At 45.9% G+C, this 26,968-nt stretch overlaps 1 protein-coding gene across 5 annotated transcripts in view; it reads right to left on the bottom strand.

The window, feature by feature from the left end:
• sptan1 (spectrin alpha, non-erythrocytic 1) overlaps positions 1-26,968 on the bottom strand; it is a 137,442-nt gene that overhangs the window by 37,603 nt on the left and 72,871 nt on the right. For 3 of the 5 annotated variants that reach the window (XM_084325426.1, XM_084325427.1, XM_084325423.1), the window contains exons 24-35: positions 23,771-23,803; positions 23,612-23,647; positions 22,148-22,195; positions 20,884-20,975; positions 16,486-16,630; positions 14,818-14,999; positions 12,885-12,984; positions 11,576-11,773; positions 10,119-10,265; positions 9,933-10,036; positions 5,851-6,013; positions 1,544-1,558 (exon numbers count right to left, since the gene is read on the bottom strand). In XM_084325426.1, coding sequence (XP_084181552.1) covers positions 1,544-1,558; positions 5,851-6,013; positions 9,933-10,036; positions 10,119-10,265; positions 11,576-11,773; positions 12,885-12,984; positions 14,818-14,999; positions 16,486-16,630; positions 20,884-20,975; positions 22,148-22,195; positions 23,612-23,647; positions 23,771-23,803 — 1,263 coding nt within the window. The remainder of the gene's footprint in view (positions 1-1,543; positions 1,559-5,850; positions 6,014-9,932; positions 10,037-10,118; positions 10,266-11,575; positions 11,774-12,884; positions 12,985-14,817; positions 15,000-16,485; positions 16,631-20,883; positions 20,976-22,147; positions 22,196-23,611; positions 23,648-23,770; positions 23,804-26,968) is intronic. The other 2 variants (XM_084325424.1, XM_084325425.1) reach the window with 2 other exon arrangements.

Here is a 26,968-nt window from a genome sequence, read left to right as displayed (position 1 = left end):
GTCACTTTAAAGAAGCTATAGGAAGCTAGGCTCACTTTAAAGAAGCCATAGGAAGCTAGGCTCACTTTAAAGAAGCTATAGGAAGCTAGGCTCACTTTAAAGAAGCTATAGGAAGCTAGGCTCACTTTAAAGAAGCTATAGGAAGCTAGGCTCACTTTAAAGAAGCTATAGGAAGCTAGGGTCACTTTAAAGAAGCTATAGGAAGCTAGGCTCACTTTAAAGAAGCTATAGGAAGCTAGGCTCACTTTAAAGAAGCTATAGGAAGCTAGGCTCACTTTAAAGAAGCTATAGGAAGCTAGGCTCACTTTAAAGAAGCTATAGGAAGCTAGGCTCACTTTAAAGAAGCTATAGGAAGCTAGGCTCACTTTAAAGAAGCTATAGGAAGCTAGGCTCACTTTAAAGAAGCTATAGGAAGCTAGGCTCACTTTTAAAGAAGCTATAGGAAGCTAGGCTCACTTTAAAGAAGCTATAGGAAGCTAGGCTCACTTTAAAGAAGCTATAGGAAGCTAGGCTCACTTTTAAAGAAGCTATAGGAAGCTAGGCTCACTTTAAAGAAGCTATAGGAAGCTAGGCTCACTTTAAAGAAGCTATAGGAAGCTAGGCTCACTTTAAAGAAGCTATAGGAAGCTAGGCTCACTTTAAAGAAGCTATAGGAAGCTAGGCTCACTTTAAAGAAGCTATAGGAAGCTAGGCTCACTTTAAAGAAGCTATAGGAAGCTAGGCTCACTTTAAAGAAGCTATAGGAAGCTAGGGTCTTTAGAACACAGCAAGAGGGGAGAGCTTCTCAATGAGACATTTGACGCATCTGGTGCAAAGATGCTTAAGGCGCGTTTTGACAAACAGAGATACTTAGACGCGTTTTGACAAACAAAGATACTTAAGACGTTTTGACAAACAAAGATACTTAAGGCGCGTTTTGACAAACAGATACTTAAGACGTTTTGACAAACAAAGATACTTAAGACGCGTTTTGACAAACGGATACTGCAGCTGCGTTCTCAATAGACACTGGCTACATGGCAAAGCACAGCAGTCACCTCATCTAATATACTGTATATATCTATAATATAATAATATTCAATTGTCTCACAATTGAACAAAGTCTCTTTTGTTTTGAGAAATTGCTGATAGATTGGAGCACGAAAGTATGAGCTGAACTTTATTCGAGTATTCTTTCTAAAAATGTCAGCCATACCATGAAGAAATTACAAGCAAGTTTAAAGATGACCCAAGTCAAGACGACAACAAAAACAAATGGAAGCAACGCCCAGCAAATAAGAAGTCGGTGGTAAAACCAGACCTCAAATTATACCAGAAATACAAAAACAAAGTAAGCATAGGAATTGACACAGGCTGGAAACAAATTGACAAAATGGGAAAGAAAAACAAATAGAGAGCGGCACTGGAGGAGGGACACACTTAAGATGGACAGGATGGTGGTTCTACACATTGTGTCTACAACACAAAAGCAAAGACGAGGACACAGTGAAGAGTAACTCTACTGCTTTGTTAGTTTAGCCGACACACTGCTCCAACAACTTACCAGCAGCTTGGACAGCTAGAGGAACGGATAAAGACAACAGGAGAACAAGAGAGGGTTCAGATTCAGACAGTTAAAGACCGTTAGAGGAGGATCATTAGAACCACACGTTACAGACGCCAGGGCTGGGGGTGATATGTATTGATATGAATCATTGATCACCTAGCAGGGTCATTGTATGGTGTGCTTTTTTTTCTTCTTTTTCATATCATGACACACAATTTTGTAATGTAACTAATATAAAAAGCTAAATCTCTCGCCAAATAATTTTGGAAATATTTGAAAATAAATAAAAAAAGGTGAAAACATTCAGCGACTAGATGTCGCACTAGAGCACCAGCATGTCATTCATTTATTATTTGTAATTTAGGTTCATTCCACGCGGGGAAATGGGGAGTAGGGAGGGGATACATGCCTGCAACATGTATTTATTTTTACTCAAAATGTTACTATATCCATCTATTGAGCTATATTTAACTTAGTTTATATCCCACATAATTTTATTCAACCTCTTATACAGTCGTACAGCCCTGGCCTATATTTTATTTCATAAATATATTATTCTATTGGGCTTAACCTAGCTCATATTTCATTTTACTTTACTCCACCACTTTATTGTATTATCCGTTAATGTCTGTCCGCTAATGTCGCACCAGTAACGTCCAAAGCAAATTCCTTGTATGTGTAAAGTATACTTGGCAATAAAGACCTTTCTGATTCTGAACATGTAAACAATAACATTCATTATGGACCCGCCAACATTTTTTAAATGATAAATTCATTCATCAATAATCTTTTGGGGGAAAGCAATACTTTCATTCTGCACTTTTCTAAAAGCTGTGGATGTATGATTAAAAAAGATTACTCTAAAAGTGGTATCTACAGCACCTTTAAAGGTTTGTTTCAATATCACACTTCCTATTACTGTTGAATTCCGCACATGCTGTGATTTACCGTATCTATACAGATATCGATGTATGCATATGGCCCAGCCCCATGAGTCATTATCACGTCATTATAACAAAATATTATGACAAAAGATATTCTTTGAGAACTAACACCAAGGTATAGAAACAAATGATGAACAGCTAAAACATTGTCTGTTGAACACAAACGTATTGGAGGTAGATCTAGATTAGATTCATGAATTTGAATAATTACATAATAAATTATTTAATATAAAAAAATATATTAGAAATATATTATAAGTAATGAGCCAATAGTTAAATGAAAAATATCAAGAGTATTTGTTGACTACAACTAAAGCTAACTTGGATGGAATGACTTAAAGTAATAAACGTTTTAGTTAGAAGACTAAGATGAAAAGTTAAACGCTACCGTGCTGCCGTTGGTCACAAAACGTATCACACAAAGTATAATCGTCCCTCAGCACATTCAACTGATTAAAAAAAAGAATAGAAAAAAAAGAAATAGCCATCATTGGATGTATTAAATTTATCTAGAATGGTCTCCTCTACTGGACAGATAAAGAGTTCAGAGTCAGACATGTGGTGATTATTATTATATCCGTATTATGGAAATAAGAACTCAAGATGTTTTAACTCTTTCAGTGCCACTCACAAGATTTCTCGGGTAATTCAGTGCCACTCACGAGATTTCTCTGGTTTTTTATAGGTGGTTGCGTGCCACTCACGAGATTTCTCGGAATTATTATTATTTTTTATTTTTTTGCGATCTGAAAAATTATTGCATCACCCGAGCCTACCCCAGTATAGCCGAGCTGCGCCGGTGATCACTGTGGAAAAAAGCGCCCCCTGTCGTCTCCCAGATGACATAAGTGATTTTGGAATGGACTCAATGAAAATGAATGGGGAGGGTGCTCCAGTAGCACACCATGTTACCGCGCTGCGTCGCGGGACTCCGTGCTGCGTCACGGATCTGGTTGACTCCGAGTTCGATTCCCGGACTCGCCGTCATTTGCCGAATGTCTCCCCCTGCTCTCCCTCCCGTTTCACCCTACAACTGTCGGTCATGCTTGACCAGAAAAGCGATAAACGCTAAAAAATAAAGTTTTAAAAAAAGAAAATGAATGGGGAAAAAAATCCGGTACTCCACATTTTCCAGTTCACTGATCCAGCCGGGGTTACCACAGTTCATTCTGGAGCCTCAGATCCCCGCGGATCATGGAGATCTACAGTGTCGCGTTGGATCCATACACGTATCGATTTTTTCGAATGGTGATCAGGAATTGGAATATACCAGTTGGATACCATCTGATGTCAGGTAAGGACTCTATGTTATCAGTGGTAGGATAATCGGAGTAAGTTTGATGAAGTTATAAGCTGTTTTGTGAAATGTCTTCTTTCGGTTTCACTGTAAAAGTCTGTGAGGAAATCAACGGAGCGATTATCAGTGCGCGGCCGTAATGTGCTTGCGTGCACGTATAATATTGATCATCTAGCGTTTATTTGAAAACGATTCATAAAAAGGCCAACGAATATCAACGTTGTGGAATATTCCACTAAAAGACGATTTTCATAGAATGCTCCAGAATGAGCTGTTTTTTATATCAAAACGGGGACTTTTCTAACTGCTCTGAAACGGAAACGACGCAATAAAAAAACAATCTGCCTTCACAGCACTGACTGGAAAATAGTCTTTGATAATGCGATGGGCAGATTAGACACATAGCCATAATTTAAAACATAGATTAGGCGATATTAACGTTAACATTGGCACCGATGGTGGCATTCAAGTGGTAAAACGGAAAACCAGGCGTGGCACTGAAAGAGTTAATATGTGGATGGAAACCACTTCCTGTGGGTGGAGTGAGGAAGCAGCAACAGGCCCATAACTCTGCGGGTTTAAATGTTCTTCATTTATTTTACTTGTTGGATTGTCTCTAAACATGTAAATGTGCATCTTTATTCATATACATCCCTCTTCTCGGGGGGTAAATAGTTAATAGTAAAAAAAAAAAAAAAAAAATTATTAATTAGTTAATTAATAAAAAAAATTATATTATATAGTGAAATAGGTGCGTCAGTGAGCGTCAGACAGCTGACTCAGGATCTGTGGTGTTTAATGTGCTCTGCTGCAGTGAGCGTCAGACAGCTGACTCAGGATCTGTGGTGTTTAATGTGCTCTGCTGCAGTGAGTGTCAGACAGCTGACTCAGGATCTGTGGTGTTTAATGTGCTCTGCTGCAGTGAGCGTCAGACAGCTGGTTCAGGATCTGTGGTGTTTAACCCATTCTCTGCCACCACTTTGATCATCCTAAACCATTCTCTGCCAGCACTGTAAGTCTATGGAGATGTTCACCTTCTTTGCAGGGCTATAACTTTTTAAATTGTATTGCTAAATTGACATTACTATGGCCCATTCAACATCAATTATCTATCGTTCAGGATGTAGGAACGTTTTACTTTTTCATTCACACATTCATACGAAAATACCGTCGTCTAGAGTATAAATATGTTTTTATCGTTTTCTGCAGTATTTCATAGAACGTGAGATATAGGCATAAATGCATATATTAGATTATCAAATGCAGTTTGATACCGATCCATGCTATATTAAAGATTTCAACTGTACATGGTCCTAAACCTTATGACTGATCATCTGCGGGTGAACGGGGGGGGGGGGGGGGGGGGTGTTTATAATTCCGTGACCGACGTTAAATGATTTATGTAGTATGGGTGATATATTGATCAGAGCAGTTTGTATCGAAAATGATAAAGAAAAACGCTGAAACTCACGTCATTCTCCTCGTACCGTTGGGCGATGAGAGTGGAACAAACAGATCCCAGTTATGTGGTGGGGATCGAGGCGATCCAGTTCCGGTTTGTATAATACTAATATACGCCCAAATCATGTTGTTTATTGAGTTATGGCAACGATCCATGTCCACGGTGTGTGGATTGAGTCCCGGGACGATAAACGAGTGGCCGGACGGAATTAGGGGACGGACCGAGCTGAAACGGGCATTTCCGGTTTGGCAACTCGCCGATCGGCCACCAGGTGGCGGTATTGAAGCGTTGCAGAGTTGTGATGGCTCCCGCAGCATAGGACAAGGCTCCGTGGGTGAAATAGGAATTCCATGACGAAAATATGAAATATGAACTTGAAACACGCTGTACAGCGATATTGGCAGACAACGCATGGCGGGCAATAACGCTGAATGTGCTCTGCTGCAAGTGAGCGTCAGACAGCTGACTCAGGATCAGTTTAACGTGCTCTGCTGCAGTGAGCGTCAGACAGCTGACTCAGGATCAGTTTAACGTGCTCTGCTGCAGTGAGCGTCAGACAGCTGACTCAGGATCAGTTTAATGTGCCCCGGGGGACGGTTACCTGGATGTTGGTGGGGTCCTTGTAGGACTCGTCCGTGGCGGTCTGCAGCTTCTCGCTGATCCAGGCCTCGATCTCGTCCACGTCGCGGCTGAACTGCTGCAGGGTCTGAGACTCGCCCAGCTTGGAGCGCTTCTCGATCATCTGGGCCTTCAGACGGCGCCACCTATTGGTCATTAAATGGTGCATTTTTATATAACAGCTTTTGTCCAATGCGCTTTACAATTTTTGTTCCTCATATTTCACCCGTTCACCCGATGGCGGTGGCGACCAGAACACAACCCACAGACTGGAGGTCAGCTGCTTGGGGCGCGTGAATACTTTCGGCAAGCAACAAGCCCTTCCGCGTTGCTCTGATTGGCCGAGCGCGCGCATGAGCCGCGACAAGCCCCTCAGCCAGGCAGCAATACTAAGCTCCAGTTAACCTCATCCTTTGTCATGACAAACCAAAAAAAAATCGCGCGACTCGGGCTTCATCCTCGGCTTCACGGCTGCGTTGCGGGTCCACGACCCTCCGTGCTCCGATAAGGCTTTCAACAGCGGGGAGAGTGTGCTGCCGTGAGCGACATCGCTGAGCTCATCATGATGTCCGCTGGACGAAGCCAGAGACGGTCTTATTATGGGGCTTATGCCGAGAAGCAGTAACACAACAGTGAACACATAGTTAAGTACGACTGACAGATGCATTTGCAACTATGTGTTCACTGTTGTGTTACTGCTTCTCGGCATAAGCCCCATAATAAGACCGTCTCTGGCTTCGTCCAGCGGACACCATGATGAGCTCAGCGATGCCGCTCACGGCAGCACACTCTCCCCGCTGTTGAAAGCCTTATCGGAGCACAGAGGGTCGTTGATGCGGTCAGCGATGTCGCTCACGGCAGCACACTCTCCCCGCTGTTGAAAGCCTTAATGGAGCACGGAGGGTCGTGGACCCGCAACGCAGCCGCAAAGCCGAGGATGAAGCCTGAGGTCGCGCGATTTTTTATTGGTTTGTCATGACAAACCAATTACATAATCCAACATATGTGTAAAGAAACAACATATTCCAGTTAACGGTATATTTTTTTAATGATTCGTTACGGTATAAATTAGGTTAACTGGAGCGTAGTATTGCTGCCTGGCTGAGGGGCTTGTCGCGGCTCATGTGCGCGCTCTGCCAATCAGAGCAACGCGGAAGGGCTTGTTGCTTGCCGAAAGTATTCACGCGCTTGGGGCTCCGATCATTAGGAGGTCAAATAAATTAAAAAAAATGTATCTACTTTTTCTCCCCATTTTCTATTTTTCTCCCTTCCCCAATTTCGTATTGTCCAATTCTACCCTCCCCTGTCTCGAACGCTGTTAGGCCATGCCTCCCACAGGCCAGCTGTAATGTGGACGAAGCCTTGCATCACGTGTCCCCTCCGGTACTCGAGGAGGCAGCCGTCGCATCTTTTCACCTGCACAGCGCGATCTCTCAGCGGCGAGGGTCTGCGTGGGAGGGACACGCCGCCCTCGTCGCTTCCTGATTCTACTGCGCAGACGCACCAACCGACCTGTAGGAGTCGCTGTCCACAACGTCCGATCCCCACCCACCAGCTTCCCACCCCCTAATACTGCCAATTGTATTAGTATGAACGACCAGCCAAGCTGCCACACGACAAAAGGTTAACCCTTTACCGACGGCGATGCTCCATCATTAGCATCATTAGCTGCGCATCGGCGCTAATGATGGAGCATCGCCGTCGGTTGTGTGATAGTAAAGGGCTAACCTTCTGTATTGTCACAGTGAAAGGGTTAACCGGCTGTGGTGTGGCAGTGAAAGGGTTAAAATCAGATTACAGTGACCTCACTGATGTAACGTACCAGACGTGATGTCACTTCCTCTAACATTTGTCCTCTAACCAATGATTTAAACATATTATATATCTTTTTAACAATTTTATACAACTTCCTTGAATCTGTGGAACATGTTTGAGGAGGCAAAATCCATCTCCTTTAATGTCCCCTTTAAAAAGCTGTACTTAGCGCAGAATAATCAGCCAATCCATTAATCAGTTGACCTCTAGTAGATTTTCAGGGTACACATATATGAATATTAACACATTGGTTGCCAACAACGAGATTTCTCGTTATTGGCCACCATGCGTTGGTTGCCAATAACAAGATTTCTCGTTATTTAATCGTTATTTATTAGCGATATCCATTCATTTTTTATCCGTCCAGCCTGACATTATCATTGGGAATGGCTCTGAGCTTGCAAAGGGCAAATACCGCCCCCTATCGTCTCCCGGATGGTATTGCACATCATTGGATTGGATTGAGTGAAAAAGTGCATCAGAGAAAAACTCCGGTCCAGGGTTTTCCCATCTCTGGCAAGCAGTGTCGTGTTACCAGATTCACTGGCGAGGCTGGGAGCAGCTTGGATTATGCGTTTCGGACTATAACGTTGGATCAATATTTGGAATGGCGATCAGGAATTGGATTAATTTTTTTGCAGAACATCTGATCTGAGGTAAGGAATCTATGTTACCTGTTTTAGGTTAATCAGAGTTGTTTTTCACAGATTTCACAACACAGTGTGTGTCTGTGTGTGTGTGTGTGGCGTTAGGCACTGAGCGCGGCACGAATAAATGATTTTTCAGCCCGCTTTTGTATCGTGCATAAGAACACAAATACTCTCGATAATCTAGCGTTTATTTGAAAGCGATTCATAAATCAGCCGGGAAATGACAACGTGTTTTGTGTATTCCAGTAAATGGCTATTTTCGCGGAATTTCTCTGAAATTACTAGAACTCTCCAAAACTACCGTCGCTTATCAATGACTTGTTTGCAGTCAACATTGTCGAAACGGATTTATTTTAATTTGATTTATTAAAAAAAAAGAAATATTAAATCGGTTAATTTCCGTTTTATACCATTTTGAAAAACGCTCGTTTTTTGAAAGTTTCAGAAAATATAAAGATTGTGATAATCGCCCTTTACTGGAATACACAAAACACGTTGTAATTTTTCGGCCTATTTATGAATAGTTTTCAAATAAACGCTAGATTATCGATAGTATATGTGTACTTATGCACGCTATAGAAGCGGGCTGAAAATCGACTCTTATTTCCTGATCGCGCACACACACACACACACATACGGGACACGTTGATATATCTGTGAAAATAGCTCTGATTATCCCAAGACTGGTAAAATAGATTCATTACCTCAGATCAGATGTTCTCCAAAAAGATTATTCCAATTCCTGATTGCCATTCCAAATATCGATCACGTTTATTGATCCAACGCTGGGTACTGGAAACACTTATTCTCTGCTGTTCTGATGGTGGGCGATGACTGCAGTAGAATCTGGTTACATGCCTGAGAAGTAAAATGTGGATTCCGGACTCTTTTTTTCCCATGCGTTTCATTCAATGCAATGGGGTGCAATACCATCCGGAGAGACGATAGGGGGCGGTATTTTCCCAATGGAGCCCAGAGAGAGTTTCAGTGGTAACGTGAGGCTAGATTGATGAAATATGAATGGAAATCGCTAATAAAAAAAAGATTAAACGACGAGATTTCTCGTCGTTGGCACTCAAAGTGTTAATGAATATAACTAAATAATCTACGTTTCTCCTACCTGTCCAGGACCTCGTTATGTTTCTCCTACCTGTCCAGGATCTCGTTATGTTTCTCCTACCTGTCCAGGACCTCGTTATGTTTCTCCTACCTGTCCAGGACCTTGTTATGTTTCTCCTACCTGTCCAGGACCTCGTTATGTTTCTCCTACCTGTCCAGGACCTCGTTATGTTTCTCCTACCTGTCCAGGACCTTGTTATGTTTCTCCTACCTGTCCAGGACCTCGTTATGTTTCTCCTACCTGTCCAGGACCTCGTTATGTTTCTCCTACCTGTCCAGGACCTTGTTATGTTTCTCCTACCTGTCCAGGACCTCGTTATGTTTCTCCTACCTGTCCAGGACCTCGTTATGTTTCTCCTACCTGTCCAGGACCTCGTTATGTTTCTCCTACCTGTCCAGGACCTCGTTATGTTTCTCCTACCTGTCCAGGACCTCGTTATGTTTCTCCTACCTGTCCAGGACCTCGTTATGTTTCTCCTACCTGTCCAGGACGTCGTTGCGGCGGCTGTAGATCTCGGGCTTGGCGTAATGGTCGGCTCCGATCAGCTGGTCAGCAAAGGACTGCAGAGCTGCGATCTTCTCCTCCTGTTAAACACGAGAGATTTAGAACCATCGCTACCCCACTTATTACACAGCCTCTCTGATGACTGAGTGAACGGCTGCTGACCTGCACGTTGATGGCTTTGTCGAAGTCCTCGTGTTTCTTGATCAGCGCCTCCACGCTGTCCAGGGAGTCGCCCTTGTCATCGCTGGCCAGGAAGGCTTCTCGGGCTGCCATCCAGTTCTCAGCCTGCTCACAGTCCCTGTTGAAGAGCTACGGGGAGGAAAACATATATAAATACATACAGTTCTCTGCTCACAGTTCCTGTTAAATACATACAGTTGTACTAGAACAGAGCTGTTGCCTGGAGAACTTATTTAGCTATATAAGATTGCTGCCAATTTAACATAAGGCCTTGACGTAAGGTCAAGTTTGAGCGTAACGTGTAACCAGAACAACAACTCCTTCAGATAAAAACTGCAAAAAGGAATGTTTATTCACTGCATTATTATACTTGATCCTTGCCTGGATCCATGGTTAGGGTTAGAGAACAGAAGGCTATGGGCTCGTTAAGATACTGATGTTGAACTCGAGTCCAATACAAACGAGATCATCAGTGGGCCATCGCCCACTTAGCTACTCCATATGCATGTGCCTATTAGCAGTACAACCCGCTAGCTAATGAGTTAAAAAAACAAATGTGTGATGGCTTTTTGTGATCAACTCCCAGCCCTGCTACCAGCTGCTGGTGTGAAGGCTCTACCTCCCAGCCCTGCTGCCAGCTGCTGGTGTGAAGGCTCTACCTCCCAGCCCTACTACCAGCTGCTGGTGTGAAGGCTCTACCTCCCAGCCCTACTACCAGCTGCTGGTGTGAAGGCTCTACCTCCCAGCCCTGCTGCCAGCTGCTGGTGTGAAGGCTCTACCTCCCAGCCCTACTACCAGCTGCTCGTGTGAAGGCTCTACCTCCCAGCCCTACTACCAGCTGCTGGTGTGAAGGCTCTACCTCCCAGCCCTACTACCAGCTGCTCGTGTGAAGGCTCTACCTCCCAGCCCTACTACCAGCTGCTGGTGTGAAGGCCCTACCTCCTGCTACCAGCTGCTGGTGTGAAGGCTCTACCTCCTGCTACCAGCTGCTGGTGTGAAGGCTCTACCTCCCAGCCCTGCTGCCAGCTGCTGGTGTGAAGGCTCTACCTCCTGCTACCAGCTGCTGGTGTGAAGGCTCTACCTCCCAGCCCTGCTGCCAGCTGCTGGTGTGAAGGCCCTACCTGCTGCTACCAGCTGCTCGTGTGAAGGCCCTACCTCCTGCTGCCAGCTGCTCGTGTGAAGGCTCTACCTGCTGCTACCAGCTGCTGGCGTGAAGGCTCTACCTCCCAGCCCTGCTGCCAGCTGCTGGTGTGAAGGCCCTACCTCCTGCTACCAGCTGCTGGTGTGAAGGCTCTACCTGCTGCTACCAGCTGCTCGTGTGAAGGCCCTACCTCCTGCTGCCAGCTGCTCGTGTGAAGGCTCTACCTGCTGCTACCAGCTGCTGGTGTGAAGGCTCTACCTCCCAGCCCTGCTACCAGCTGCTCGTGTGAAGGCCCTACCTGGAGCTCCAAGCACTGGTCCAGCATCATGCGGCGCTGAACCCAGGCCTTCTCCAGGTCCGCTCGCTCCTGGTCCAGGGCCCCGAGCTTCTGCTGGATCTCCGGGCTGGCGTAGTGGCCCCGCGCCAGCAGCTGCTGCCCAAACTGCTCGAAGGCCTGGAAGGTTCCGGCGCGGGCGTCGATCTCCGTGCGGTGCTCCTGGAGAAGAGGGCGAAGGGGGGAGGGGAGAGAGAGAGAGAGAGAAAGAGAGACACTCGGTGGGGTTTTTAAGGAAAATCAGGTCTAGACATCAACCCAGAAAACGATGGTTCCTCGACAAACAATGGAAAGGGGACTAGACCTTGGTACCTGGTGTCATGACAGACAGACAGGTGGGACTAGACCTTGGTACCAGGCAGAGCATGTGAGCGGAGCGGAGCGGTGGATTTTGAAGTGAGCGCGGAGTGGGCTTTAAAATGGGTCAGAGCTCTCCTCCGCTCCCAGCCGCTCAGTGCACACGATCACACAGTGGTTTAAACTGGTGTAATATACATGTAGTACAATGCCAAAGCAATAGGCGGCGATGTAGTTCAAACATGAAGGCCATTTTCAACCAATCAGAAGGGTGAATACGTCACTAGTAGTCACTACACATCCTGCTAAGTCAAAACAGAAAATCCTCCATCTTTAAATCACCTCGGGACTCGGGTGAACTAGTATTTAGCAACGTTTATTTTCAGCAAGAAACAAACAAAGTGCAATAAAAAAAAAGAAGATACATTCACTGTGTTCTGCCTCATTTATTGATGAAACGAAACAAACATCAACACAATGTACCACCAAGAGCCGAGAGTTTAGTCTCACAAAAAGAGCGCTGGTGTTGTTAGCTTACATGCTAACGTGAAAGTATCTGCCAGTATAAACACTTAGCATCGTGGCTAGGCTAGCGAACATTAGCATAGTAAAGCTAGTAGAATGCTTGAAAAAATTTATTTAAAAGATTGCAGAATGGGTACAATACAATACGGCTCAATACAAACAATTGTTAAGGGGCCCAGGGGGTGCAGACTGTTGTAGTTTGGTCAAATCAAGCTAATTCCAAAAAAATTCTTTTTTTCTCTGCTGAGCGGGCTGGAGCGCCAGAGCGCTTGATGCGCAAATGAAGATGAGCGCTGAGCGAGCGAAGAGCGGCTTGGGGCCAACATGAGCGAATGAGAGCGGAACTAAGCCGTCGAGAGCGAAGAGCGGATTTCTCGGCCGCTCCGCGCCGCTCACATGCTCTGGTACCTGGTGTCATGACAGACAGGTGGTGGGGACTAGACCTTGGTACCTGGTGTCTCTCCAGCAGGGCCTCGGCTCCGGTCACATCCTTGGCCAGCTCCTCTGAAGACACCAGACCTCTGATACCATTGATCCAGGACATCAGATCTCTGTGGAGAAGAGAATAAGAGATGCTATAGTTACAGCTGCCAGGACACAGAGTCTCTGTGGAGAACAGATGCTATAGTTACAGCTGCCAGGACACAGAGTCTCTGTGGAGAACAGGTGCTATAGTTACAGCTGCCAGGACACAGAGTCTCTGTGGAGAACAGGTGCTATAGTTACAGCTGCCAGGACACAGAGTCTCTGTGGAGAACAGATGCTATAGTTACAGCTGCCATGACACAGAGTCTCTGTGGAGAACAGGTGCTATAGTTACAGCTGCCAGGACACAGAGTCTCTGTGGAGAACAGGTGCTATAGTTACAGCTGCCAGGACACAGAGTCTCTGTGGAGAACAGGTGCTATAGTTACAGCTGCCAGGACACAGAGTCTCTGTGGAGAACAGGTGCTATAGTTACAGCTGCCAGGACACAGAGTCTCTGTGGAGAACAGGTGCTATAGTTACAGCTGCCAGGACACAGAGTCTCTGTGGAGAACAGGTGCTATAGTTACAGCTGCCAGGACACAGAGTCTCTGTGGAGAACAGATGCTATAGTTACAGCTGCCAGGACACAGAGTCTCTGTGGAGAACAGGTGCTATAGTTACAGCTGCCAGGACACAGAGTCTCTGTGGAGAACAGGTGCTATAGTTACAGCTGCAGGACACAGAGTCTCTGTGGAGAACAGGTGCTATAGTTACAGCTGCCAGGACACAGAGTCTCTGTGGAGAACAGGTGCTATAGTTACAGCTGCCAGGACACAGAGTCTCTGTGGAGAACAGGTGGTATAGTTACAGCTGCAGGACACAGAGTCTCTGTGGAGAACAGGTGCTATAGTTACAGCTGCAGGACACAGAGTCTCTGTGGAGAACAGATGCTATAGTTACAGCTGCCAGGACACAGAGTCTCTGTGGAGAACAGGTGCTATAGTTACAGCTGCCAGGACACAGAGTCTCTGTGGAGAACAGATGCTATAGTTACAGCTGCCAGGACACAGAGTCTCTGTGGAGAACAGGTGCTATAGTTACAGCTGCCAGGACACAGAGTTTGGGCTATATTGACATCCATTAGATCCATCCAGAATTCAGTACTGTATCTACAAAACCTTCCGTTTAATCATCTTCCCTTCCCTCTGGTCAATTTTAGCATGGTGTTATTCACCGCCAAAGATGCATTTTTTTTTTAATAAAAATACAATCGTTATTCTCCTTCGGTTCATTACAATTTACTCAAGCCTAGTAACAGACACAATATTTCTGACCCTGGGAATACATTCCCTGAGATCCATAGATGTCCCTAGATACCCAAGAACATGCAAATGGACCTTGTAGAAGTGGAGCAATCTTCCATTTACTTAGGTATGTATTTCTAGGCAGATTTTCAGAAAATAGGGCTCCGGGCTTATGAGGTTAACAGTGCTATAGATAACATTCTAGTAATAATTTAAAAGAATATATACATACATACATTTGGAGGTGATTTTTACACTTGTCAGGTGTTTCTGGTGTAACTACTGAGACACCACTGCAGCAGAGGGGTGAAGCGCTGACCTGAAGTCAGGTGTTTCTGGTGTCACTACTGAGACACCGCTGCAGCAGAGGGGTGAAGCGCTGACCTGAAGTCAGGTGTTTCTGGTGTAACTACTGAGACACCACTGCAGCAGAGGGGTGAAGCGCTGACCTGAAGTCAGGTGTTTCTGGTGTCACTACTGAGACACCACTGCAGCAGAGGGGTGAAGCGCTGACCTGAAGTCAGGTGTTTCTGGTGTCACTACTGAGACACCGCTGCAGCAGAGGGGTGAAGCGCTGACCTGAAGTCAGGTGTTTCTGGTGTCACTACTGACCTGAAGTCGGACAGGAAGCGCTGCAGGTCGTGGGAGTTGCCCAGCTTGTCCTTGCGCTGGTCGGCCCGCCCCACCAGGCTGCTCCAGGCCGTGTTCAGCTCCGTGCACTTCTCCTGGATGTCGTCCACCGCCTCGGGGTGGGACTGGATCAGACGCTCCGCCGTCTCCCCGAGGGACTTCACCTGTGGGTCAGGAGGCCTGCATCATCACACTGATATATATACACACCTGATCTAGGATCTGGTCTGGTCCATGTGTGTGTATATACACCTCACTATGAGCCGACCTCGTCTCAGATCAGCACTCCTACTTTATGCTTTAACCTTTTCACTACCACTCTACCAAAGGGTTAACCCTTTCACTGCGACAATACAGAACTTTCACTGCCACACGACAGAAGGTTAACCCTTTCACTACCACACTACAGAAGGTTAACCCTTTCACTACCACACTACAGAAGGTTAACCTTTCACTACCACACTACAGAAGGTTAACACTGTACTACCACACTACAGAAGGTTAACCCTTTCACTACCACACTACAGAAGGTTAACACTGTACTACCACACTACAGAAGGTTAACCCTTTCACTACCACACTACAGAAGGTTAACACTGTACTACCACACTACAGAAGGTTAACCCTTTCACTACCACACTACAGAAGGTTAACCCTTTCACTACCACACTACAGAAGGTTAACACTGTACTACCACACTACAGAAGGTTAACCCTTTTACTACCACACTACAGAAGGTTAACCCTTTTACTACCACACTACAGAAGGTTAACCCTTTCACTACAGAAGGTTAACCCTTTCACTACCACACTACAGGTTAACCTTTCACTACCACACTACAGAAGGTTAACCCTTTCACTACCACACTACAGAAGGTTAACCCTTTCACTACCACACTACAGAAGGTTAACCTTTCACTACCACACTACAGAAGGTTAACACTGTACTACCACACTACAGAAGGTTAACCCTTTACCATCAGTAAAGTGTGATAGTAAAGGGTTAACCTTAACTGTCTGTAGTGTGATAGTAAAGGGTTAACCTTAACCTTCTGTAGTGTGGTAGTGCCCCCAGCGCCGCCAGGTCCCTCAATACTCTACCTTGTCTCCCAGCAGGTCCCTCAGTACTCTACCTTGTCTCCCAGCAGGTCCCTCAGTACTCTACCTTGTCTCCCAGCAGGTCCCTCAGTACTCTACCTTGTCTCCCAGCAGGTCCCTCAGTACTCTACCTTGTCTCCCAGCAGGTCCCTCAGTACTCTACCTTGTCTCCCAGCAGGTCCCTCAGTACTCTACCTTGTCTCCCAGCAGGTCCCTCAGTACTCTACCTTGTCTCCCAGCGCCCCCAGGTCCCTCAGTACTCTACCTTGTCTCCCAGCAGGTCCCTCAGTACTCTACCTTGTCTCCCAGCAGGTCCCTCAGTACTCTACCTTGTCTCCCAGCAGGTCCCTCAGTACTCTACCTTGTCTCCCAGCAGGTCCCTCAGTACTCTACCTTGTCTCCCAGCAGGTCCCTCAGTACTCTACCTTGTCTCCCAGCAGGTCCCTCAGTACTCTACCTCGTCTCCCAGCAGGTCCCTCAGTACTCTACCTTGTCTCCCAGCAGGTCCCTCAGTACTCTACCTTGTCTCCCAGCAGGTCCCTCAGTACTCTACCTTGTCTCCCAGCGCTGCCAGGTCCCTCTCGAAGCCCTCGTGTTTGCGCTGCAGAGCCTGGACGCTGGCCAGGTCGTGACCGTAGTTGTCCGTGTTCAGCGCCTGGTTCTTCTCCTCGATCCATTCCTTCGTCTCATCAGCGTCCCTGGGGGGTTTCATTCAGACACATCGTTGTTGCTACAATGTTCTTCTAACTTTCTGAACGTGTTCCAACTCAACGTGCAGCTTCTAGCTGGTCCTTCAGGTCCCCAGAGTTTGCTCTGAACAGGATAAATCTATGATCTATGAAAGCTATGACGCCCCTCTAGCTCATGGAATGAACTCCAACCGTCCTTAAAGCTTGAGATTCTCCCCTCTGTTGCAGAGTTTAAAACTTGAACTCCAACCTTTGTCAATCAAGTTGTACGTGTTTTAATTGATTGTTATCCTTATTAGTCTTATTGTTAGGATTTGATATGCCTTTTTAGCCTAACTCTATGTGCACTAGTAGACGTGACTGTAAATGAGGGAAACCACAGTTGCCTTTCGAGATAAATTAAATTAAATACATGACGCATTTAGATCCAACATTATAGAACGGTTAGTTCCAACCAGGCTACAGAACCGAGCAGCGCTCCAGCCGCGGCCGTGATGGTACTTTCTAGAAGCTCATGTTTTGGCTCAACTACAACAGTTGGTGAATTCCGGCACTACTTCACTAACAAGGACATCAATGTGCTCAGAAAGACAGAAGGAATAGAAAGATGAGTATTTATTCATAAAACGACATAACGACCAACACGTTTCGGTGAGGTGCCTTTCTCAGGGAACACGTTGGATTTTATGTACTTTTATATCAATAAATACTTTAATAAAATAAAAAATGTAATACAATAAATATTGGTCCTAATATAAAATGACCTAGATTATAAGATTATAAAATTCCATGACATCATCCTCTTAGAAGCTGTGTTGGATCAACATTTGTATTTGTATTTATTGGTTTAAAATACAGAGACAGTGCATATTAAGGAACATTTTACTGTAAATATGCCAGTTTAGCCAGGTTGGCTAATTTTCAACTGTAGTCTCTGGGGCAGGTGACATGAGCACTACAATAATTAGGCCTAAAAAATGGGTTGGTTCCGGTTGCCGACCGACCCTGCAGATTTATGTGCGACCCAATTTATTTCATGGGAGTTTTTATGGGCGAGAAAAAAATACGCATTTTGTAGAGCGCCCTTTGTTCCAGTACAGAGTGCCGGACTCCAGAAAATGGCTGCAAGCTGTCAGTGTCAACATGGATGTGTGCACGGTAACCATTGTTTGTTTGTGCGGTGTGCCTCCTAAAATAGTCAGACTGGGTGCAAAAACATTTTAAGACGTGCTCCAGGAAGTAAAACAGTGCACTTGTCGCTTTATATCAGCAGCTGGCAAAGTGGATAGAGCGGACAAATGGACGGACATTGCCAACGACGTATTGTCGACCACCACCCAGCTTGAGTCCCAAGCCGGTGTTGTGCCGAATTCGGACTCCCTGCCAGAATCCGACCCCCCCTCGGATGAACGTGCATACTCCATCAGCCTACCCAGCATGTAATACGTACTTTGTTAGAACTCAACTTGTTATTATTGGCGCATAGATTGCCGTCATAAAACGATAAAGCGGACAGAAATACGGGAACGTTTTGATTATATTTAACATTGTAAAACGAAGTAAGTGGAGTTTCGAAGCTGTACGCAGAATACAAGTCATAGGAACACCCACGATATAGTGTTCTTCCCCCTTCCTACTGTATAAGAAATAATTAAAAACGCATTGCAAGGAGAACAGAGGTTATTTGTTGAGTTTATGTGTATACAAATCCCTTGCAATAAATGTGTCTTAAATGAATGAAAAGCATACACAGCACCTAATGCTGCTCTGGATACAGGTAGCATATATCGTGTGGGTGTTCCTTCGTTTTACAATGTCAAAGCCTTTTAAATATAATCAAAACGTTCCCGTATTTCTGTCCGCTTTATCGTTTTATGACCGAAATCTAATAGAGTGTATGCGCCAATAACAAGTTGAGCTCTAACAAAGTACGTACATGCTGGGTAGGCTGATAAGAGTATGCGCGTTCATCCGAGGGGGGGTCGGATTCTGGCAGGGAGTCCAAATTCGGCACAGCGGTGTGTTAAGCTTATTTCAATTCAAGTAGTTAGCACTGAAGTGCGAGGCTCCAGAGCCAGAACCTGTACCCTCCACAGCTCAGTCTGCCTTCGACTTGCTGTTTCGTGCACAGCAACGTATACATTTGCCTCCACTGAGAACTGAACAAAATAAAAAAGACGAGTTGAGGAATGCCATTATTAGGGATGTCCCGATCCGATCACGTGATTTTCCGAAGATCGGGATTGGCAAAATTTATAAAAAGAAATAACTGGATTTTTTTTGATTTTTTTATTCAACAAACATGACCATGTTCACGTCTTAAACTCATACTGAGGCCTTAGTTTTGGTTTTAAATTGCATATCATCATTTATTTATTGTCACACAGAGCAGAAGAATTTTGCCAAAACAAACGCATTTCCTTTGATTTAATTATACATCAAATGATTTATGTCAAGGATTGCAATGCCTCGCTTGAATGAAGTTAACTTTTCACATGGATAACGTCAACATTCAGGGTGAATGTAATGTGAGACTTTTTTTATTTCTTTTTTATCGGATCGGGAAAGATCGGCATCGGTAGATACTCAAAATCACATGATCGGGATCGGATCGGGAGCAAAAAAATGTGATCGGGACATCCCTAGCCATTATCAAGAGCCTCCAAACCAGGGGAGTGGGGTTTTCTGTCCAGGCGAGCACAAACCAAGGCTCAGAATTGGTGATGGTGAAACAATTTTACTAAAATGGAACGAGTCTCTGTCTTTCTTTCTATATGTATGTAGGTTTCATTTTCATGCAAGCACTGTTTCTGTAATAGTATGAATTTGAGATAATCTTTTTTACAATCAAGTTTAATTAAATAGTAAAAAAGTGCAGCCCATGTCAAGAATGAGAATATTATAAAAAGCAAGTATTTCACAATATTTGCACAGCTATCTGACGTCGGAATATTTAGTGAGTATATTTAGGGGTGGCATTTTTAATACTACTACCTTTGTACATTGTACTTTTGTAGTACAGTGTCTTTGTATGACACCTTGCCATCGCTGTTGGTCAAATTCAAAACAGTCTTACCCTGCTGCCAAGTTTGTATTGGAGCTGGCAAGAAGCACGTTGTGGCCAGACCATATGGGAAGCAAAACTGAGCAGTTTCAATGACTGCATTTGGGCTTTCATGCCTGGCACTGTTTAACATTGAAGACTTCACTTTAAATAAATGTTCTGTTTTAAAAGGAATTGTCCATGTCTTCAATACTATAAAAGCAACAATATATGGATATGGATATTAAACATCCTGGCAGAGTACATGCATCATGGTGTCGAGAAAAAAACAAAGAAAAAAAAATTCCCTATCCAGTCGCCGTGGGAAAGAATTAAATACAAAATTAGATTAAATAAATTCCCTACCTATCCATGGCCTTAACTGACAACCAACAGGAACTGTTGTAAATTCCCCACTATTGGTTATGCTGTGTATTGTTATTTCCATTCAGGCACTTCTTTGATGGCCCAGGGGTCCTATTATTTATAGTCTGGCATCTCTCTAGACAGCCCAGGGGTCCTAATGGGTTTAAATACAGCGACCATCTTGCCGCCCATGTGTTCCATTGCCGTCTGCTTTCCCAGTGAGAGAGTGCGTTCATGAAATAAGTAAGTCACCAATAGCATACAAATATAGTGCCTATGGTAATGATAGATACATGTCATATGTAGCCTGCCTTGTGTGTTGAGATGCTGTGACATGCATGTGTGACTGATTTGGTTTGCTACGTTGTGTTGATCCATGCTGCTAATTGAGCTATGCTAATGCTAATATGCTATAGCATCTCTTCAGTTGTGTGTATTCTGGATGCCATTGCATTCTGCCAATTACTTGTGTAATTTGGTCCATGCGGCTAATTGAGCCAATGCTAATATATGCTAGATAGCATCTTTAGTTGTGAACTTGTGTGTGTTCGGGTTATGATTAGTAAGTATGTACCTCTGTTAATTATTGTATGTTCTGCTTATCTGTTGCAGAATACCACTCACTCAATCTTTCATTGTTCCATCCAGCCTTACAACCTGGATGGAAAGCACTCTGAGATATCACTTTCCTTCCATCATGTGATCCTAATTAAACTACAAAGGACTGTTCTCCGTGTCCGTGTCCGCTCTCTGACCGGGGTGTGCCGTTCTGGATGAAGTGGCTCCAGCAAACATTATATATTCAATAGGAACCAAACATTTTTTTGTATGCCTGAAGACGTGGAGGTGTTACCTGTGGAAGCGCTGCACCTCGTGGGCACTGCCCAGCATGTTGCTCCTCTCCTCCGCCAGCTGCTGCAGGGACCTCCAGCGGTTGTTCAGCTCCTACACAGGAACCAGACCGTCAGTTCCAGTTCAAAATTCTAAATCTCACACCATTGCATCCCTCGGAGTCGCCCCTTTCGTGACTGTGATGCACCGAGTGAATGCAGTCACTTCCTAGCCCGTAGCAAACCAACCTATGTTGACCATCGGAGACATTTCAAAGGTACACAGTTGCACGAGGGTTTCGGACAAAAATACGTGATGGTTTGAAAGCTCGGTGTTGCTAATAAACATTTTAAATATTTTTTATAAACTGGTCAACACTGCTCAAAACGGGTTTATTTCAGTATTTGGTTGCCTGGTGCGCCTGCGCTGTGATCACAGCACATGCGCATCATGCACCCAACGCCGGAAATAATGCAGTGTTAACCAGTTTATATAAAAAAAAAATTATGTTTATTAGCAACGCAAAGCTTTCAAACCATCCCGTATTTTTGTCCGAAACCCTCGTGCAACTGTGTACCTTTGACATGTCTGATACTTGTATAACGAACGGTTCGGGCAGAACCAGTCCTTCATGGTCAACATAGGTTGGGTTGGTATTGAGGAGCAAGTGACTGTGGATTCACTCGGTGCATCACAGTCACGGAAGGGGCGACTCCTAGGAGTATAAATATATATAAAAAAGGGAATTAAAAGTTCCAGGTGAACTTAGCAAATGTGAAGGTGGAAAAAAGGTTATTCTGCTCAGGTAAACAATGCTGTGATGTAAGCGCTTTAGTTTGTGCTCCACGTCTGTCTGAGGACCGTAGACGACAAGACAGTAGAGGAGGAGGAGGGAGGTGAAGGCGGAGGAGGAGGGGAGGAGAGAGGCACAGGCAGTGAAGGACTGTGGAGGAGGAGGAGGAAGAGGAGGGGAGGCACAGGCAGACAGACGGAGACGAGAACACGATCCTTCTCACAACCAATACTTTGACAGATGACAAGACGATGAACAGCTGGACTCAAACCAAAAGCCATTCAACAACACAGGAAACGGGAAACGGGAAACAGGAAACAGGACGAAGACTCTGCAGACTCAAAAACAACACAAGCTGGAGTCCAGCTGCACTGAGACTGACATGATGATGATGACGGGGTTAGTCATTATACAGGACACGACGGATGGACAGGCGGGAAAGTGGAGGGAGGAGGTGAGGTTTGTCTGTTGATTCAGATCTTATTAATCTTACCTTGATAGTATTAAAGTTGGCCGTGGTTTGAACAGCCAAGCGTACGTTCTAGTCACGAGGTGAAGGAAGGAGGAAATACATGGTAGAAAGTAGGGGGGGGGGGGGGCAGAGAAAACACCACACCAAGTCAAGAGTGAGTAAAGACCCCCAGAGCAGAGACCCAGACTGAGTGAATCAAGAGACAGTAATACTACACTCAGTTATGGTAAGATCATAGAAAATCCTTGGACATTATTCAGGATATCTAGAGGCCGATCCCGTAATTTGATAAGAGGCTGAGTAGCAAAAGGATTGCATCTTAACTAAGGCTATTGTTCCACAGTTGTCATTTCAATGTGATATTTCAGATCTGATCGTAAAATATGATGTTATGAGATTGTATTGCTTAGAACCTCCAGGATTTTTCACAATAGCAAGAATTAACAAATTCAACCAAAACACACAATATTTGCGGCAATTTGCTCATTTGACCAATCCCTGCAATATTCCTCCATAAAAATACGCACTGCTCAGTTTTTTGGTTCTGGTTCTCATCGAGAACTAACGGCTGGAGAACTTTGAGAACTGTTTGACTCTTAAATGACTTAGCGTTATTATTGATAGAGTAACATATGTCTCACCTGTTATGCATTATCATTATTGATATGTCTCACCTGTTATGTGTATTATTATTGATGGAAAATATCAGTAGAAGTAAAGAACAAGAACATATATTACTCCTTCTCTATCATTTATTGTCATTTCTATTTCCAGCCTAATGGTTCACAATTCAACCAGGAGACACGTTGTGAATTGTGAGTGTAGCCTACATATAATTATTGATATGAGGTCATTCTAAAAATATACAGCTTAAATAGAAAATTCTAAATCTTTTCATCGACTCATATTACTACATTTGAATAATTTCACAAAATGTTCCCAATTCAAATCGGTGTCTGCATGTTGTTACATACTGTATGCGTTAGTATTATGGTCTGGCTCAATCGGATAATAATGAGTTCACAGGTGTTCTAATTAGATTAGAAATTCCTAAAATGTACCACTTCTTTCCTCTTGCGTTTTGAGTTATGGGCGTTTTGAGTTATGGGCGCTCTGTGAGCAAAATGCAATTCTATGACATTAAATATGGATGTGTTTTGTCCGATACCACACATCATTTTCAATGTTTACTATAAGTACGTTAACATCTCAGGCAGAGCAGCTCCATGATGTCATAGGATTAATGCTTTTCCCTACTTTGGGAGTTTATTATAAGGTCATGTTTGCATCATGTGACATTTTCTCTACCTTTGTAGAATTACAACCTGCCAGTCCGTGATAATACCCCTTCAAGTGCCATGCCAGTCAAATGTATCAGTAACTATGATTCCACCGATGCAGTCAAAACCATGCACATTTCCTACGTCAAATCAAGACTGACATCGTCTAACGGACAACGATTCCCATGTCAAGATGTTCCTTTACCTTCCACGGAGACAGGTTCTTTGAGTCCGCTTCATCCTGAGAAAAGAAAGATAGGAGTCAACAATTTCTTCCAGATAAACAATACTATAAATACTAGTTTTAATTAATAGTTTTAATAATATAGAGTACAGCGTGTATAGAGGAGAAGTAATGAGTCACCTTGCCAGGTGCAGAGCCCAGCATCTCTTGTTGCTGCAAGTAGAAGAGGATTAGAAATTAATCTAATATACAGGAAGGAATGGCATTAAATTACTGTTGAATGAGACCTCCTTACAGGACAGTGTACTGCTGATGTCTGTGAGGTCCTACCTGAGTTACAGTGTGTTACTGATGTCTGTGAGGTCCTACCTGAGTTAGTGTGTTACTGATGTCTGTGAGGTCCTACCTGAGTTACAGTGTGTTACTGATGTCTGTGAGGTCCTACCTGAGTTACAGTGTGTTACTGATGTCTGTGAGGTCCTACCTGAGTTACAGTGTGTTACTGATGTCTGTGAGGTCCTACCTGAGTTACAGTGTGTTACTGATGTCTGTGAGGTCCTACCTGAGTTACAGTGTGTTACTGATGTCTGTGAGGTCCTACCTGAGTTACAGTGTGTTACTGATGTCTGTGAGGTCCTACCTGAGTTACAGTGTGTTACTGATGTCTGTGAGGTCCTACCTGAGTTACAGTGTGTTACTGATGTCTGTGAGGTCCTACCTGAGTTACAGTGTGTTACTGATGTCTGTGAGGTCCTACCTGAGTTACAGTGTGTTACTGATGTCTGTGAGGTCCTACCTGAGTTACAGTGTGTTACTGATGTCTGTGAGGTCCTACCTGAGTTACAGTGTGTTACTGATGTCTGTGAGGTCCTACCTGAGTTACAGTGTGTTACTGATGTCTGAGGTCCTACCTGAGTTACAGTGTGTTACTGATGTCTGTGAGGTCCTACCTGAGTTACAGTGTGTTACTGATGTCTGGAAGGTCCTACCTGAGTTACAGTGTGTTACTGATGTCTGTGAGGTCCTACCTGAGTTACAGTGTGTTACTGATGTCTGAGGTCCTACCTGAGTTACAGTGTGTTACTGATGTCTGTGAGGTCCTACCTGAGTTACAGTGTGTTACTGATGTCTGTGAGGTGCAGCCTGAGTTACAGTGTGTTACTGATGTCTGTGAGGTGCAGCCTAACCCTAACCCTACCTGGGCCTGCACCATGGTGGCCTCCTCAGCCATCAGACCCTCAGACTCCAGCTCAGACCCTAACCCTACCTGGGCCTGCACCATGGTGGCCTCCTCAGCCATCAGACCCTCAGACTCCAGCTCAGACCCTAACCCTACCTGGGCCTGCACCATGGTGGCCTCCTCAGCCATCAGACCCTCAGACTCCAGCTCAGACCCTAACCCTACCTGGGCCTGCACCATGGTGGCCTCCTCAGCCATCAGACCCTCAGACTCCAGCTCAGACCCTAACCCTACCTGGGCCTGCACCATGGTGGCCTCCTCAGCCATCAGACCCTCAGACTCCAGCTCAGACCCTAACCCTACCTGGGCCTGCACCATGGTGGCCTCCTCAGCCATCAGACCCTCAGACTCCAGCTCAGACCCTAACCCTACCTGGGCCTGCACCATGGTGGCCTCCTCAGCCATCAGACCCTCAGACTCCAGCTCAGACCCTAACCCTACCTGGGCCTGCACCATGGTGGCCTCCTCAGCCATCAGACCCTCAGACTCCAGCTCAGACCCTAACCCTACCTGGGCCTGCACCATGGTGGCCTCCTCAGCCATCAGACCCTCAGACTCCAGCTCAGACCCTAACCCTACCTGGGCCTGCACCATGGTGGCCTCCTCAGCCATCAGACCCTCAGACTCCAGCTCAGACCCTAACCCTACCTGGGCCTGCACCATGGTGGCCTCCTCAGCCATCAGACCCTCAGACTCCAGCTCAGACCCTAACCCTACCTGGGCCTGCACCATGGTGGCCTCCTCAGCCATCAGACCCTCAGACTCCAGCTCAGACCCTAACCCTACCTGGGCCTGCACCATGGTGGCCTCCTCAGCCATCAGACCCTCAGACTCCAGCTCAGACCCTAACCCTACCTGGGCCTGCACCATGGTGGCCTCCTCAGCCATCAGACCCTCAGACTCCAGCTCAGACCCTAACCCTACCTGGGCCTGCACCATGGTGGCCTCCTCAGCCATCAGACCCTCAGACTCCAGCTCAGACCCTAACCCTACCTGGGCCTGCACCATGGTGGCCTCCTCAGCCATCAGACCCTCAGACTCCAGCTCAGACCCTAACCCTACCTGGGCCTGCACCATGGTGGCCTCCTCAGCCATCAGACCCTCAGACTCCAGCTCAGACCCTAACCCTACCTGGGCCTGCACCATGGTGGCCTCCTCAGCCATCAGACCCTCAGACTCCAGCTCAGACCCTAACCCTACCTGGGCCTGCACCATGGTGGCCTCCTCAGCCATCAGACCCTCAGACTCCAGCTCAGACCCTAACCCTACCTGGGCCTGCACCATGGTGGCCTCCTCAGCCATCAGACCCTCAGACTCCAGCTCAGACCCTAACCCTACCTGGGCCTGCACCATGGTGGCCTCCTCAGCCATCAGACCCTCAGACTCCAGCTCAGACCCTAACCCTACCTGGGCCTGCACCATGGTGGCCTCCTCAGCCATCAGACCCTCAGACTCCAGCTCAGACCCTAACCCTACCTGGGCCTGCACCATGGTGGCCTCCTCAGCCATCAGACCCTCAGACTCCAGCTCAGACCCTAACCCTACCTGGGCCTGCACCATGGTGGCCTCCTCAGCCATCAGACCCTCAGACTCCAGCTCAGACCCTAACCCTACCTGGGCCTGCACCATGGTGGCCTCCTCAGCCATCAGACCCTCAGACTCCAGCTCAGACCCTAACCCTACCTGGGCCTGCACCATGGTGGCCTCCTCAGCCATCAGACCCTCAGACTCCAGCTCAGACCCTAACCCTACCTGGGCCTGCACCATGGTGGCCTCCTCAGCCATCAGACCCTCAGACTCCAGCTCAGACCCTAACCCTACCTGGGCCTGCACCATGGTGGCCTCCTCAGCCATCAGACCCTCAGACTCCAGCTCAGACCCTAACCCTACCTGGGCCTGCACCATGGTGGCCTCCTCAGCCATCAGACCCTCAGACTCCAGCTCAGACCCTAACCCTACCTGGGCCTGCACCATGGTGGCCTCCTCAGCCATCAGACCCTCAGACTCCAGCTCAGACCCTAACCCTACCTGGGCCTGCACCATGGTGGCCTCCTCAGCCATCAGACCCTCAGACTCCAGCTCAGACCCTAACCCTACCTGGGCCTGCACCATGGTGGCCTCCTCAGCCATCAGACCCT

Source organism: Notolepis coatsorum (assembly GCF_963971535.1).
Source record: "Notolepis coatsorum genome assembly, chromosome: 11".
NCBI lineage: Eukaryota > Metazoa > Chordata > Actinopteri > Aulopiformes > Paralepididae > Notolepis > Notolepis coatsorum.
The sequence above is the reverse complement of the archived record's forward strand: the minus strand, read 5'-3'. Positions and strand labels throughout refer to the sequence as shown.